The 14,698-nt window shown below is 42.4% G+C and overlaps 1 protein-coding gene across 1 annotated transcript in view; it reads left to right on the forward strand.

Moving 5' to 3' along the window:
• The first annotated feature begins 1,941 nt into the window (after window positions 1-1,941).
• Window positions 1,942-14,698, forward strand: part of LOC138568930 (cathelicidin antimicrobial peptide-like) — a 51,279-nt gene continuing 38,522 nt past the window's right edge. Inside the window, exons 1-2 of the mRNA XM_069646702.1 lie at window positions 1,942-2,236; window positions 3,534-3,638. Of these exons, the coding sequence (XP_069502803.1) occupies window positions 2,066-2,236; window positions 3,534-3,638 (276 nt within the window). The 5' untranslated portion in view covers window positions 1,942-2,065. The remainder of the gene's footprint in view (window positions 2,237-3,533; window positions 3,639-14,698) is intronic.

Raw genomic sequence — 14,698 nt, forward strand, 5'->3', positions numbered from 1 at the left:
GAAGAGACATTAGAGACATCTGAGAGTTAGACTGATAAAAGGCCATTACACAAACGACAGGCTCTGCAGTTGGTTTTTATAAGCAATATCTTCTTAATAAAGAGCAGACAAAAAACAGACCAGTGATACATTTAAAAACCTGAACGCTTTCATTTTTTACAGGCATTTCAAGATGGAGGGAATCCAACTTTTAAGATACGTGCTATAAATAGGAGACTGGTTAGCGTGCATAGATCTCAGAGACACTTATCTGATGATTCCAGTCGCGAGGGAGCATCGGCAGTTCCTACAATTCTACTGGTAAGGTCAGAGATGGGAGTTCACAAATCTCCCGTTTGGGCTGGCATCAGCCCTTGGTTTTTCATCAAGCTGATGAAACCAGTGGTCAGTCAGCTGAGAGAACAGGGCATCAGGTTGATAGTTTATCTAGATGACTTCTGTCTAATGGGTTAGAACAAGGAGATATGAGAACAACAGCTGAGAACAACAACCGACCTGCCAGAGAATCTAGGATTCCTGATCAATTCGGAGAAGTCAGAGTTATCACCAGCATAGTCGATAGAATTTCTAGGGTTTTTGATAGACACGAGAGCAGCCACCCTCAGTCTACTGATAACAAAGGTAAATCTGATCAAGAAAGAGATCAGAAGAATGCTCGAGACAGAATCCATTTCTCTGAGTGAGTTAGCCAGGTTAGTAGGAAGACTGGCGCCCTCCATTAATGTGATTTTTCCAGAGCCTCTCCACTACAGAGCACTTCAATGACTAAACATTCAACACCTCCAGTGGGGACCATCATACGAACAGAGAGTACCAATATCTGAGGAGGCAAAAACAAAACTGTGGTGGTGGTTCCACCACATGGAGGCCTGGAATGGGAGAGTGATATTTGGATCCTCCCCGGACCTGATAATAGAATCAGATGCCATTCGATGGGGCTGGGAGCCCATTGCAGAGGGATGTCAATGAGAGGCAGGTGGTCAGGGACGGAGCTAGAGATCCACATCAATGGGCTGGAACTAGTGGTAGGGTCCTTCATAGTGAAGTGTTTGACCCAGGACAGAGCTAACTGCTGCGTGTTGATGAACATGGACAATGTTTCTGTGATAAGATACATCGACAGGTTAGACAGAATGAGTTCCAAGATGCTAGCGGAATTAGCTGAGGATTTTTGGTACATGTGCCTTCAGAGCAAGGTCATCATAACAGCAGAGTATCTCCTAGGCCTGCATAACCAGGTGGCAGACTGGAACTCACAATATTTGAGGGATACCACAGACTGGCATCTAACAAGGAAAGCATTATTGGCGAAGCTCACAACGCTGATTTGCCTCATATCCTGTAAAAGGGTATCGGAAGTTAGAACGTTAGAAGTGTACCAAAAATCCTTTACCCTTCTGGGGTCACGTTTTATGTTAATAAGAGAACAAAAAAGGACACTCAAAGGAATTCTAGGTTATTATTATTAAAGAAATGTTTTATCCCATTCCTATTTGCCTCTGCTTGAATCCAGGAGGAATGGTTCACAACATTTGGCTCTTCACCACTTTTCCAAGGATTAAAGTAGGCTTTGAATTCGCCACCCATCTACACCTGTCACCTTTCAGACGCACACTAATTTAACTTCACATGGACTTTTGTGAAGAAACCACTAGTTGCTTCAGGATTCACAGATTAGTTATTTTAACCAATAGACCCATTCCAGAAACCTAAACTCTATAACTTGTGACAAACAAGGAAAATGTGTAACAATAAAACATTTCAATCAGTCTCATGCTGATTTCAATCATCAGATTTTAGAGCCTATTTACTATGCTAAGCTGCTTTCACAGTTTAATTGAGCAATAAACAGGGCAGTCTCACTGTGCATGCCCAGGCTTGCATTAGCCATGGGAGGTTTTTGCAAAGCCGGAAAATCCAAGCCTATGCTTTCTTGGTACAGGCTTCCTGGTGCCAATTATCCAAAGGAGCAACAACATTCATTTTCCACAAATGCCATATATAAGGAGATCCAGCACACCAGATCTGGGTGTCCTTCCTGAGCACAGTTTAAAGGGTCAACAGAATGGAGACGTGGTGGAATGCTGTGCTGGTGCTTACTGTGGCAACCGCGGTCAAGGCCATTCCGCTGGATCCATGGAGTTTGCAAGACACAGCCATTGCAGCAGCTATTGATGTCTACAATAATGAGCAAGGCACTGGTTCTCTCTACAAGCGAGCAGATGACCCTCTGAGTGTAAGTATGAAACGGCTGCATAGTGTGCATGTCATTACGAAGTCAATTGTGCTACATTACTTTCTGGCTCTGTGGTGCCTGCTCAGTTGGTGTGTGACGCCTCTTCATCCCGGTGATGTCCAATTTGAGTTTTGCTCTCATTAAACTTGAATCCCTGCGGTGTGTCAAAAAATCTTTATTTCACTGTCTTGTGTCATTAAATTCTTTAATTAAATTCTCTGGTTTAGAACAAGGCTTTATGAATACCTTCATCAGGTTTTTAGAGATCAAGTACAATTGTACAGTGGCTATGCAGTTTCCCAGATACCTTGCCCTCAGTGCTTCAAATATCAACCTACAAAAAATAATAGGTGTAGCACAAAATCCCTGGCTTTACTCAAAATGTCCTCTCTGCACTGTGTAAATATGATTTTTTTTCTAGGTTTCTAGAAAGGATCCAAGGTTCTCTGAGGTTTGAATAAGGGTGTGTGGAGATGCATTGCAAATCAGATGGTAATCAGCCCCATTTCTGTATGTTCCGTAGACTGTATGTTCCGTAGTGGGCTGCCTGATATGTCATTCACTCTACTCCCATCCCAAGGGCCTTATGGTTGGAATGGTGTCGAAGATTATCACTCAATATCCGTATACACGTGCCACCGCCAGCAAAACTTCTCCGACAACACACGTGGGCTATTCGATGCCTGACATGTTTTGTTTGTATTTTGTTTTTTGCATTTATTTGCAGCGCACATAACCACTAGGTATCTAGGCGCTAGTTTCATTGTGGAAGGGCAGGTTATTTATTATGCGCTCATTTTTAACATTTTTATTTTATTTTTTAAACATTAACCAGGGAGCTACATCCATTGCATCAGATGTTCATTTAGCACTTATTGCTCGACTCTGCCTGTGTCTATGTGTTCTAAAAGGGGGCGTTAGTTGTAATCCATTCATTGGTAATGCATGGCTCTCCCTCAGTAGGGCTGATCGATGCCTTTAAAGATTCGAACCCCTGATCTGTGCCTTTCACATAAATCTCCAAAGCAAGTCCTTATGGGACATGCAAAAGGAATACCTTTGCGTAAAATGTGCAGTATGATCAACCAGGGTGATGCAGTTATCCGCATTCTATGCAAAATGTGACTGGCTGTTGTCTGTTAGATGTGAAATAATTGTTATGTGGCAGGATTCTGCTTGCGCCAGCTAAGCAAGCAGGTAATGCCATGTAGGGCCTGAGGTCCTTCCTACAGCCTTGTTGGCTTTGCTTGAGTACTACCGAATACATCTCTCTCTAATGGATCAATCTTTCTTGCAGGGCGAGCCCTCCTATTCTGCACAGCTAAGGTTTAGGATTAAGGAGACGGTGTGTTCGAAGACAGACAATAAAAGACCAGAAGAATGTGACTTCAAAGGGGACGGGGTAAGTCAATGTTGTGTTCTGGAATTGATGTGTACAAGGAACTCTAATTTGCGACATTTCATAGTGAACGGCTTCGGCCGGCAGGCCACTACTTCGCCTGTTCCCCTCAAACGAAGGGATGATCGCCATATTAAGAGTTTAAGGTATGTATGTTTGAAAACAAGCGCTTTCTGGGTCTTTTTTCCCGTTTTCTTTTTCCCACAATTTGCTTGTGGAGTGGGGTCTCCTTGTCTCCGAGATGTCTTTTTTTAAAAAAATATTTTATTAACTTTCTTTATGTTTACTGATTGTTTGACAAACATTGTCTCAAAACATATGAATAATATCCTTACACAGCTATAGACCACATCATTTCTGATCCATGCAATGGTCACATATAGTCATTAATCATCAAAAGCGTTAGTCCATGTCAATCCCTACAAAAATATTGTAGTTATAGGAGACAGTGCGTTGTGCTTGCCCACTGTTTTGCTCAAGTATGCATTGACAATACCATATTGGCCGTTACTGTGTCCTTCCACCAACCATATCCAGACATCCCAATGATCACAACGTGTCCGGTTTTGTATTAAGTGAACATAAGTGGTTAGAAGTGGTCCTTTGGTTGGGTGGTTGAAAATAATCTTTTATTGGTGCGGCTCGTGTGTTTAAACATAGGGCTTAAAGTGGATGCTTGCAATAATTTCGCTCCAATATGTTTTCTTTCCTACTTTCTATATGATCGTATTGTAAATGTGTATTTGGATTATGGATTATGTATTGGCCCATTCCTGAGCGCGTCCTCAAAGTAGAAAAAGTTCAAATAAACCAGAATAAAATAGTGAGGGTGTACCATGTTGCAGCATGCCTGTCGCATGCAGAAACACTTAGAGCAACCCGATGAATGCACACACCTGCTTCGGAAAGAATGGATCCAAACATGTTTTGCATGGGACTCGCTTTACACATAGGTTGCCCATTTTCAGGATATGTCATCTGTCCGGGCCACCATACATCAAATGTTCTATTTCTAGGTGTGAAGCATTTGGCAAGCATAACTGTCTTATGAAAGGTAGCACTGGTTATACTGTCCTATACTCATCACCATCACCACCATCACTACCGGTGGTCGGTCTTAATTTCGAAAAAAAATGTCGAAAGACAAAAATGTCAAAAAAATAATATCGAAAAAAAAAGTCGAATTCTTTTTTTAAAAATTATATATTTATTTTGCGGTCCGGGAATAAAAAAAAATGGGGAAAACAAGAAAACATTTTAAAAAGAGGGGTTGGGGGGGAACCCCCCTTTTCGAATAAAAAACGTAATTAAAAAAAAGTGACTTTTTTTCGATATTATTTTTTTGAAAAAATGACTCGACATTTTTGTATTCGAAAAAATGACTATAAACCATCACTACCACCACCACCATTATCATCATGATCAACGTCATCATGTACTGGACTGCTGCTTGATGATGATGAGTGGTCTTGGCACAGCAACCAAAATAGAGAGGGAGGACAGGGTTCGATACAGGCAGCTTCTGATTAAAAAGCTAGGTCTTCGGGACCTTGCAGACGGCAAAGTGATCAGGAATGGATCAAATCCTGAAACGAAGTAAGAACGGAGAACGAGAGAGAAGGTTCTTCAATAGAGAAAAGGTGATTCTATGTGGACAGTAGTGCTGGCTCTTGGAAGTAATGAAAGGGGTCTGAGGTTGCTAAAAGCTCCATGTTCATGAAGTCATTTCAACCTGATGTTGTTGGGGATTGTAAGGCAGTTTAGGGTGAAGTGGGCATTCATGATATCAGCAGATTTATTAAGGGCAAGGTGGACATGGACTGCAGTTTTTTTAATGTGGAAGGAGGAGAGGCCAAGGTTGGCATTGTTGCCGTATCCGAGTTCAGAGGAGATAAGATGTTTTTTCACAATCACGTTGTGAAGGAGCATGAAGTAATGGAGGAATTTGTGTAAGGTGTTGATGTGAAAAAACACAAGCTGACTACAAACATTGTGCTGGGTAAGTCAGATGTTATCATTACATTGGAAGACATTTTTTTGACTGAGAAGGAGGGGCTGGAGTCGGGCAGCAGAAAGATGAGTCCTGATTGGTTGGGGACATTATTGTGGATGATGAGAGGTGTGGAGGATCTCTGCTTTGTGGCTGTTGAGTTTGGGTCAGTTATCATGTATTCCAGTCAAAGACTGCCGACACATAGAGATGGAAATGCTTTGTGGCTGAGTGTGGTAATGATCTTTGTGTTGTCAGCCTAGTAAGAGCTAGTGAGACCAAATGAGTGATACGTGAGGCGAGGGGTCCAGATATATTTTGAAGAAGAGGGGTAAAAGCCTGGAGTCCTGGGGCGCACCACAGCTAAAGAATCAGAGGCTCCAATTGGAAAGGGTGAATAGCAAGGATCCAGGATGCTGTGCATAAGAATGAAGTGATACAGGAGAGTGCAGAGATCCAGATGTCAATAGACCGGAGGTAGTACAGGAGAATAAGGAGGTAGTACAGGAGAATATGGATGCCATCTGTGTCAAAGGCAGCCAACAGGTCAAAGAATACCCAGACACCCGACTTCACAATCATCAGCCCCATTTGGCACATGTCATCCACAACAGAGATGATCAAAGATTGAGATAACTTACTGGGAGTAAGCCGGTATGGATTTTGCCCAGTAGGTTGTTTTCCTTGAATTATCATTTTACTCTGAAGGGTTCAATGAGGAAAGAGAGATTCGAAATTGGGTGGCAGTTTTGTCATACTGAGGATTACAAGGATTCCTTTTTCCGGAGGAGTGTGCGGTTTGCTTAAAAAAGAATGGAACTGTGCTGGAGGCTAGCGAAGAATTGCAAATGAGGTCTAGAATATTAGGGAGAATAGAGCCAATTTCCTTGACGATGGATGGGGACATGGATCAAATGGAGATACTGAGGTTTTGACACAGGAGATAATTTGGGGGAATTTACCTTCTAGGAGACAGAGTTGAGGGAGTTTGTTGAAACTAGAAAGTGTGAGGACTGGCATGAGTGCCCATACAGCCTGGATAGTGAGATTAGCGATGGAGGCGTTGTGACGAATTATGGAAATATTTAGCAGCAAATGTGTAAAGATGGAGAATCCACCAGAAAAGGTGGCCTGGGAAGGAGCAGGAGTGGATAAGGGAAGTGGGGCGTGGTTGGAAAGGACTTTGAGGAGCTCTTGAAAAGTGTTGTAGCTATCAGAGATCCTGGAGGTGAAGTATGCTTTCTTAGTGGTTTTGATATGTTTTTGGGCTCTCAAGTAAGAGAGGAAGGCAAGTATTGTGGATAGCTTGTAGTAGTGCCACTAGTTACATTCAAGAGAGAGAAGCAGATGTTTGGAGTTGGGAATTTTGGCATCCATGTTTTTCTTGGTAGTAACCTTGCCTTGATCTCTCCAGGAAGAGCCTATGATGCTGATTGTACTGATGTTAGGCCTGCATGAGCCAGGACTGGATTAAGAAGTAAGTCAGAAGCATAGTCAAGAAGTACAGGAGACAGTAAAGAGGGCGTTCATTATTTCAGGCCCTGTATGTGATAAATGTAGGGAGTGGGTGTAGCTGAATGTCTGCTGGTGGGAGTAGTCTGAGTAGGGAATAGTCTGGGTGTAGAGCACAAGGCAGGGACATTGGTGCCAGTGTTTAAGAGATACAGGAAGTGCTCCAGCAAATAAGTGGTATCCAGAGATGAACCGTTTGAGGCCTAGTGCATTCATGTTTTGGATGAACGTGTTCAACAACTAGATGGTGGGGTTTTCGACACATATGTTGAAGTAGTCAAAGATAAGTAAATAGCAAAGGAGATAATGGGGGCTAAATGCGTGGTTGATACATGAAAAGGACACGAAAGAGGAGTGTGTTGTAGGGATGGCCTTCTATTAACATACTTTTAGAGAGTTCAAGAATGAGAGGTCAGTGATGGCAGGTAGTTCTCCCTCAAGTAGGCCAAAATAACTTCAGAAGCTAAAAGGGTAACTTTAAAATTCACAATAGTAAAACTAGTAATAATGGCTTCCTGCAAGAAATATTGTATTAAGGAAAATTGAACCAATGTATGAAGCAGGTCATCAGATGAGCTGGTAGATGCAGGGAAAGTTTTAATTATCTGAACTGGTGTGTAATATATGTGTATGTTAACATGTCTGCTAATTATTATATTAAGGATTTGGTGGATTGCATTGAATTAAACAGAGGGTTGTACAATACCAAATACATTGTACTCTCAGGACCATGGTTTACTTGCATAAATAAAGGATTATAGTATAAAAACACAGTCCCTCTACCAGTATTATTGTACAAATATGTTTTCAAGGTAGATGTGAGGGGGGGAGGGTTCGACATCTAATACAGTACAAACAGATTTTAATCCTTAAGAACATACAGAATGTAGTATTCTAGTGATTAAATTGATGACTACATGAATTTGGGACATTGAGATTCTGTAATTGGCCTAGATTCACTACATTATCAGTCACAGGGTGTCCCTTGGATTAACAGAAAAACACTCAACAGTATAAGCATTATTAAAAGATGTTTTGTAGTGGTGGATCTACAGTTAGAGAAGGAGGGTGGTAAGGTCTTAAGTCATATCTTTTAAAGTACACTGGATCTTAAAACAATGTGTCAAAACAATGTTTAATGGCATTTAAAATGAGATAAACTTTGTATGAAGAACAACGTTTGGTCTTGAAACGCTCTTGATCCTATTTGAAATAGTAGCACTGTTTTGAATTTATAGATATGGGAGAGTAAATCCTCTATGCAACCTTGTGTTAATAATTATTTGGTTGTTCCATTGAACATTATTTTGCTCAATATACATTTTGATATTGCTAGTTTTTAAGCAGAAAGATGCTTATTTATTGAAAAACGGTATTATGGCCTGCAATAAATAAAGCCATTTTGGAAAGACCAAAATTGTTAAAAGATTCCCACTTCCAGTTAGAGTTATCACAAACCGCAAGCCAAATATGTTACTTGAATACATCTGATTGGCCCTCATTAGATTGATACTGTTGGCCTCAACTGATCTATTGGGGCCAAGTCTTACCTTTAATCCAAGGTAGATTACAGATGAAGTGGCAAATAAAATAGCTACACAATTTGGATAATTCCAACCCATGGAAGGAATTGTGTTGGTTCAATTTCTGTGCTGAAATGTTCCCATACTAATGCTCTAACTGCAAACATTCTAAGAATATAGAAAGAAAGGAATGAGCCAAGATAAGAGACATTGTTGGTGGGTATTGAGGGACTGGCTATCCTGGGGAGGAGAATGCCTCTTCAATTCTTTAGTCAAGCTTTATGTAACTGGAGGCAGCTTCTTGTAACTGTATGCAGATTAAACACTAGATAGATTAATCAGGGTAATATTGTGTTTAAACCTGGGACACCCACCCTCTGCCCCAATGTATCCTGGACATGGTCCTTCCCTCATGGCTTTTCTGACTCCCTGCCCCACATATATATCTCCCTCCCCTGAATACAGTGGATGCAACCCCCACATAGAGCATATATTAGTTTTGGATTCCAATGGATTCCAATGGTCATATTTGCATTGAATGTGGCGCTCATTCCCCGTTCCAGGGGATGGAATGGGATAAAGGCCTGGCAGCCCAAGTTATCGGCCCCAGCAAAGCGAGTGTGGATAACGAGGCCTCCGGCCCCATTCTCCCTAGTTCCAGCAGCTGGAACTGGGGATGAAAGCCATTAGCACCCTGAGTTACCAATGCATTAATCCAAGGATTTTCCTTCCTACAAAAGCACGCGTGCAGCGTCCTGCTGTAGGAAGGAAAATCCTTTTCCAAGATGACTGCCTTCGAAAGGGAAGGTGGAATTCTGTACGGAGCACCCTTCCCTTTCCATGATGGCCTGCAGGGGGGAAGGGAAGGAGTGGATGCGGCGGCGCCAACCGCCACTGCCGAAATAAGGTAAGTAGTGGGGTAAGGAGTTATTTTTAAAAATGGGATGGAGTGTGGGGGTAAAATGGCGGTGGGGGTAGCCGGCGGTCAGTTGGCTTGGAATCCAGGGTTGTACCACCAGTTCAAGCCTGCGTTCCTAGCCAGTGGTCGAAGTGTAAGAAAAGAAGTAGTGGAACTATGTTCCCTATTAGCCTGCCCTGCTCCTCACAAACCCCATTGCCCTGCCCCCTCCCACACACAATACAAACCCCCAAACACCTGTGCCTGCTGTTTAAGGGAATGTTCAGTGCAGTGCACTGAAAGTGCAAGTTTCAACTTCTTCCTACACTATTATTTTAAAACGAAACCGTTCCGGAACGGTTTCTTTTTAAAATAAAAGTATAGGAACTGTAAAACGTAATTTAAAAAAGTAGAGGAGCACCGCTCCCACCCTCTCCCTTCGACCACTGTTCATAGCCATCTCATTGGCAGGCTCCCCCCGCCTGGGTGCTAATATACGTTGTTTGATCCTATTACTTAAAAATGGATTAGTTATTAAATGCTTCATAAAAAGGGTTCCAAGTAATTATAATAGGATTAATGGCAGATCCTGCTACGTGTATCCAACAATTCAAGCAGATATTAAACTTCAGGATAGAGGATGTAGCATTCATAGGTCTTGGAAAAGGTTCCACATAGGGCAAAGGAAAAGAGTTAGATGAAGCAAACATGTGGAGTGTCACTGAAAATAGTAACTGGTAGAAACGAGAAGTTCCTCCCGCCAATCCTAAATTGGTGGCAGATATGGGAGACTTCTGATGGCCCTAACACAATTCTCAGGAAAGTACTTTACTCCAAGTACATGCCAAAGGACATTCCAATCAAAACCTTTCTTTGAATCGAGAAATTACAAGGCACACTTGGAGTTCATACTCACAGCAACCTCCTGAAGGTAGCCATCAATCTGATATGTTGAGTTGTGTCCCTGCCCAGGATATAGTTTTGCTGCTCAAATTGGAAATTTATTTGGCTTAGCTGAGTAGCCAGATTTTTGGTGTATAATTTACTTCAAACTATGGGATACAGTTTGAGGAGGGAACCATGCCTTTAATATGATAATATTTTGATTTTGGATCCGTGCCTTTTTAAAGAAATTGCAATGGTGAACCCTTGCCATGCAAATGCAGATATCCCAGTTTTCAAAACATTAGTGAATATACTAACCACAACCTTGGAAACAGAATGGCAAAATGATCAATCAACCTCAATTTGGATTCTATTCATCCCTATAGCCTCTCAACTAGGTAGAAATCTGCACATATTTCTTATGTAGTATTTTATTAGAGCTGCTCGGTTTTAGTTTCCCAGAGTTGCAGAAGCTTCTTGTTCATCGGTGTCGATTCATTAATCACAGTATTGGCAAACAATACATGTTCTCTTTGCTTCATTAGTCACCAACCTATCACTCCATATATAAATATGTTTCTGAAATCTGCTGGTCATTTGTCTTTTTGCTGGAGCAGGGTTCACTAGACCTTTCTCTAATGTGAGGCAATGCTTTCACAGGTACTATTAGTCTCTCAATTTCGTGGTTAAAGAGAATCTGGATTTTGACTTGCATCTGTAAAACAGGCCCTGGTTGGAGGTGGATGATTCACCTTGAGTAATAGGTCTTGCAAAGAGCTATTTAACATCACTAAGATGTAGTGAGAGCTCTGTTTATCTCTGAACCTCTGGACTGAGTAAGTAGTACCATTGTCCCAAGGAATTACTTCAGCATAGCCCAGAGTAGGCATGGAATGATTGGCCTCTGTGAAGATCTGTAACTCTCAAGAAGCATATTTTGAAAAATATTTGATAATTAGGAGCTTTCTATCCAATATCCACAGGAGGAATTCATCAGATAAAATATGTTGGGTTATTTCCAATACTAGAGGAGAGTGTCTGATAGTACTACCTCTTCATATTTTAAATGAAAATATGGAAGAAGATTAGGAGGGGTAATTCCATGGTCACAGTGAGATCAGTGTCCACCCACCACTGGGTATTCTGAAACTCTTGAATTTTTCCATCTTACATTCTTCAAAACATGATCTTGGTTCTGGTTTCATGTTGATCAAATTTGATATTATTTGTCTCAAGGTCCGGAGTCATCACAGAATGGGATCTCCATCTAATGAACTGCCTGTTTATTTATTCATTTATTTTTTGGTCACTTATTAGGTGCTTATACAATTAGCAAAACTGTTTCAAGGCTCCCACAGGGCAAACCGGGTGGAGACGTCGGGCGGGGGGTAGACAATGACATTACAGCAAGGATAAATAATTGCATTAATAGTACTAACAAATAATGTGAATAAAGGGAAGGTGAGACGAACCTATTATGCCTTCTGAGTGTTCAGAATCTGCAAGTGCAGAGGGAGGAGGGGAGAGGGATGAGATGCTTTGATACTCATGTAGAAGTGCTCAGAGTAAGTGCTAAGAGGAGAAGAGCGTAGGTGCAACCACCCATGGGTATGGTGAGTCCAAATAAGTGCAGCAGAAGACAGTGGCTGGGATGAGAGATGTGGGGGGTAAAGGCCCTGAGGACACAAAATGGACCTGCTGTAGGATTAGCAGGGAAGAGAGGAGGAGAAGGAGGAGGTCAAGAGAATGGTCTTGAAGCTTTTTCAGAACTTAAGGAGGTTGCTCAAGATGCAGAGGGAGAGAGAGGCTGTTCCACAGGAGGGAGCAAGCCGAGGAAAGTGATTGCCCACCAGCTCTTTGTTTGGCAAAGCGCTTAACCCGCAGGGAGTTGGTGCTAGAGGAACGGAAGAGTCTAGAAGGAGAGTATTTGGTCAGGAAGTATTGAAGATAGAGTAATCCCCGTCCCCTGTTAGCCTTGTGTATGATACAGAGGGATTGGAATTTAATCTGTGTTGAGACCGGGAGCCAGTGAAGGTTTTGTAGGGCAGGAGAGATGCGGTCCCTGGGCTTCAGGCCAAGGATAAGTCTTGCTGACCTATTCTGGGTTAGCTGGAGGGGTCACGGGGTGGCGGAAGGAAGATTGAGGAAGAGGCTTTTGCAGTAGTCCAGCCTTGAGAGAACCAGAGCACGAGTAACATTGAGTCTCTGGGGGAAGGTGAGGATGTGTAGAGTCCCTTTGAGAAGGAAGAGATGAAAGTTGGACTTCTTGACAATGTCCTGAATATTAGGGATGAAGGAAAGGGAGGAGTCAAAGATGACTCCAAGATTCCTAGCTACAGTGGCGGGGGCAGGTTGGGGGCCAAAGGAGGAAGGCCAGAGTGTGGGGAAGAAGTATGGTGCAGGTGACCCAGTAGGGAGAATCTCGGTTTTGCTGGCATTGAAACAAAGGCCATTGGCAGTGAACCAGGCCTGGATGGCAGAGAGGCAGTCAGGGATGAAGGCGGGTGCAAGGGCATCAGTGGGAAGTTTGAAGAAAAGTTGTGTGTCATCAGCATAGCACTGGAAGTTGGGGGAGAAGGAGGAAATGAGGCGTGCTAGTTGGGAAAGGTACATTTTAAAGATCCAGGGCGAGAGAATGGAGTCCTGGGGGGCACCATAGGTAGCGGAGGAAGGAGGGGAGGAGAATGGGCCCAGAATGGTCTATAATCTCGAAAATGAACGCAAGATAATTGACGCATGAAAAACTCACTAAGTATTGACTTTTTTGATCAGTGCTTGAATCTGTTTTGTTCTGGAATAAAATACGTTTTTTAAATTCTACTTTCTAATTTCATACTGCTTCAAAGCGTAAAATCCTCAGAATTCAATGTGAGTCAAAAAAAGTATATCAGTCTTCTCTACTTATGAAGATTATCTCTAAAGCCAAATCGTGACTCGTGGCGTCACTTTTAAATTACCGCCATTTTCCAGTTCCTGATTCGGAAACACAGTCTGTCTTCCTGACTTATAGCCATGGTATTCTGGCTCACATAATCCTACCAACGGCCTTCGCAAAATCCTGAAAGTTTAGAATCACTAATGGATACAGATGCCATTATCTGGCTTCATGCAACGTCAGACACACAAATTGCTGATGGGATTGGCTACCTGGCTTTCGAAACCCAGGTGATGTAAGGACTGCCATGTTGGATCTGAAGGATAACTTACTCTATGTGTGGGCAGTGATGGTACAGGCATGCTAATATGCCCAAGGACTTGCCTGCTGAATTTGACACCATAGTTCTCTCCCTCCTTCTCTCCAGATTGAGAGAGGTTTGGAGGGGTGGTTGACAGACATTACTTATTGCTGAACCAACCGGAGAGAAGGTGTACTCTGAAGAGGCCTTCACATCCACAGTTGGATTCCAGTGGTCCTGTTTAGTGTCTACAGCAATCGTGTGTAAGGAGGGCATCATTTGCACAACTAGGCCAACGACAACGAAATCATTTTTAGGTTTGTCTTTCTCATTGCTCCAAAAACATTTAATTCCACTTCAGATTGCACCCAGTTTTCTTAATGTCACTCCCATTGCCCCTAAAACAGCTCTGGCGTTGCACCGCTGTTTGCCTCCTGTCATTCACATTTACCTAGGCCTGGAGATGCTACTTCACACTTGCCCTGCAATCTGTCAAGTGACTTCATGCTATCTCCTAAATTCCCCATGCTACACCACATTTCACCTAGAATTGCCTCTTGTCACACATACTGCCCTCAGACCTGCCTCATGATACTTGAGTGTGCCCCGTCACATGTGCAAATCAGCACAAACTGCCACTGACTGGAGTCTTTACAATAATTAATATGTCAGTATACTCATTGGCAATGCAAACTCTTTGAGGTTATAATTCACTTTTTGTGGTTAAATAGGTAACAATGTAGCCATTAGACCACATTCCTGTCTGCAGTGATCCCCATCTGTGTATTACAATTCTACTAGCACTGCCACCTATGGTTTCCAGCCTGGGGGATGAAATTTAGGGAGAAGAGTGGGAGATTTCACATTCCATTTTCATGCAGTTTTTAGTTTCTAACCAAGCTCTACTGTAACCATGGTGCTATTGGTTGAGATAACAAAACCACAGGAGCTACAATGAATTCTGATCGCCGTGCAGTCTACATACAAAGAGCCATTCGGTGATACGTTTCATTTGCTGCTCGCCTGTGGAGAGATTTGAACTCTGGGCCTACAGGTCCCTTTAATTGTTACATCAGTCC

The sequence above is a fragment of the Ambystoma mexicanum genome, chromosome 2q, assembly GCF_040938575.1.
Source record: "Ambystoma mexicanum isolate Mex_15411 chromosome 2q, UKY_AmexF1_1, whole genome shotgun sequence".
NCBI lineage: Eukaryota > Metazoa > Chordata > Amphibia > Caudata > Ambystomatidae > Ambystoma > Ambystoma mexicanum.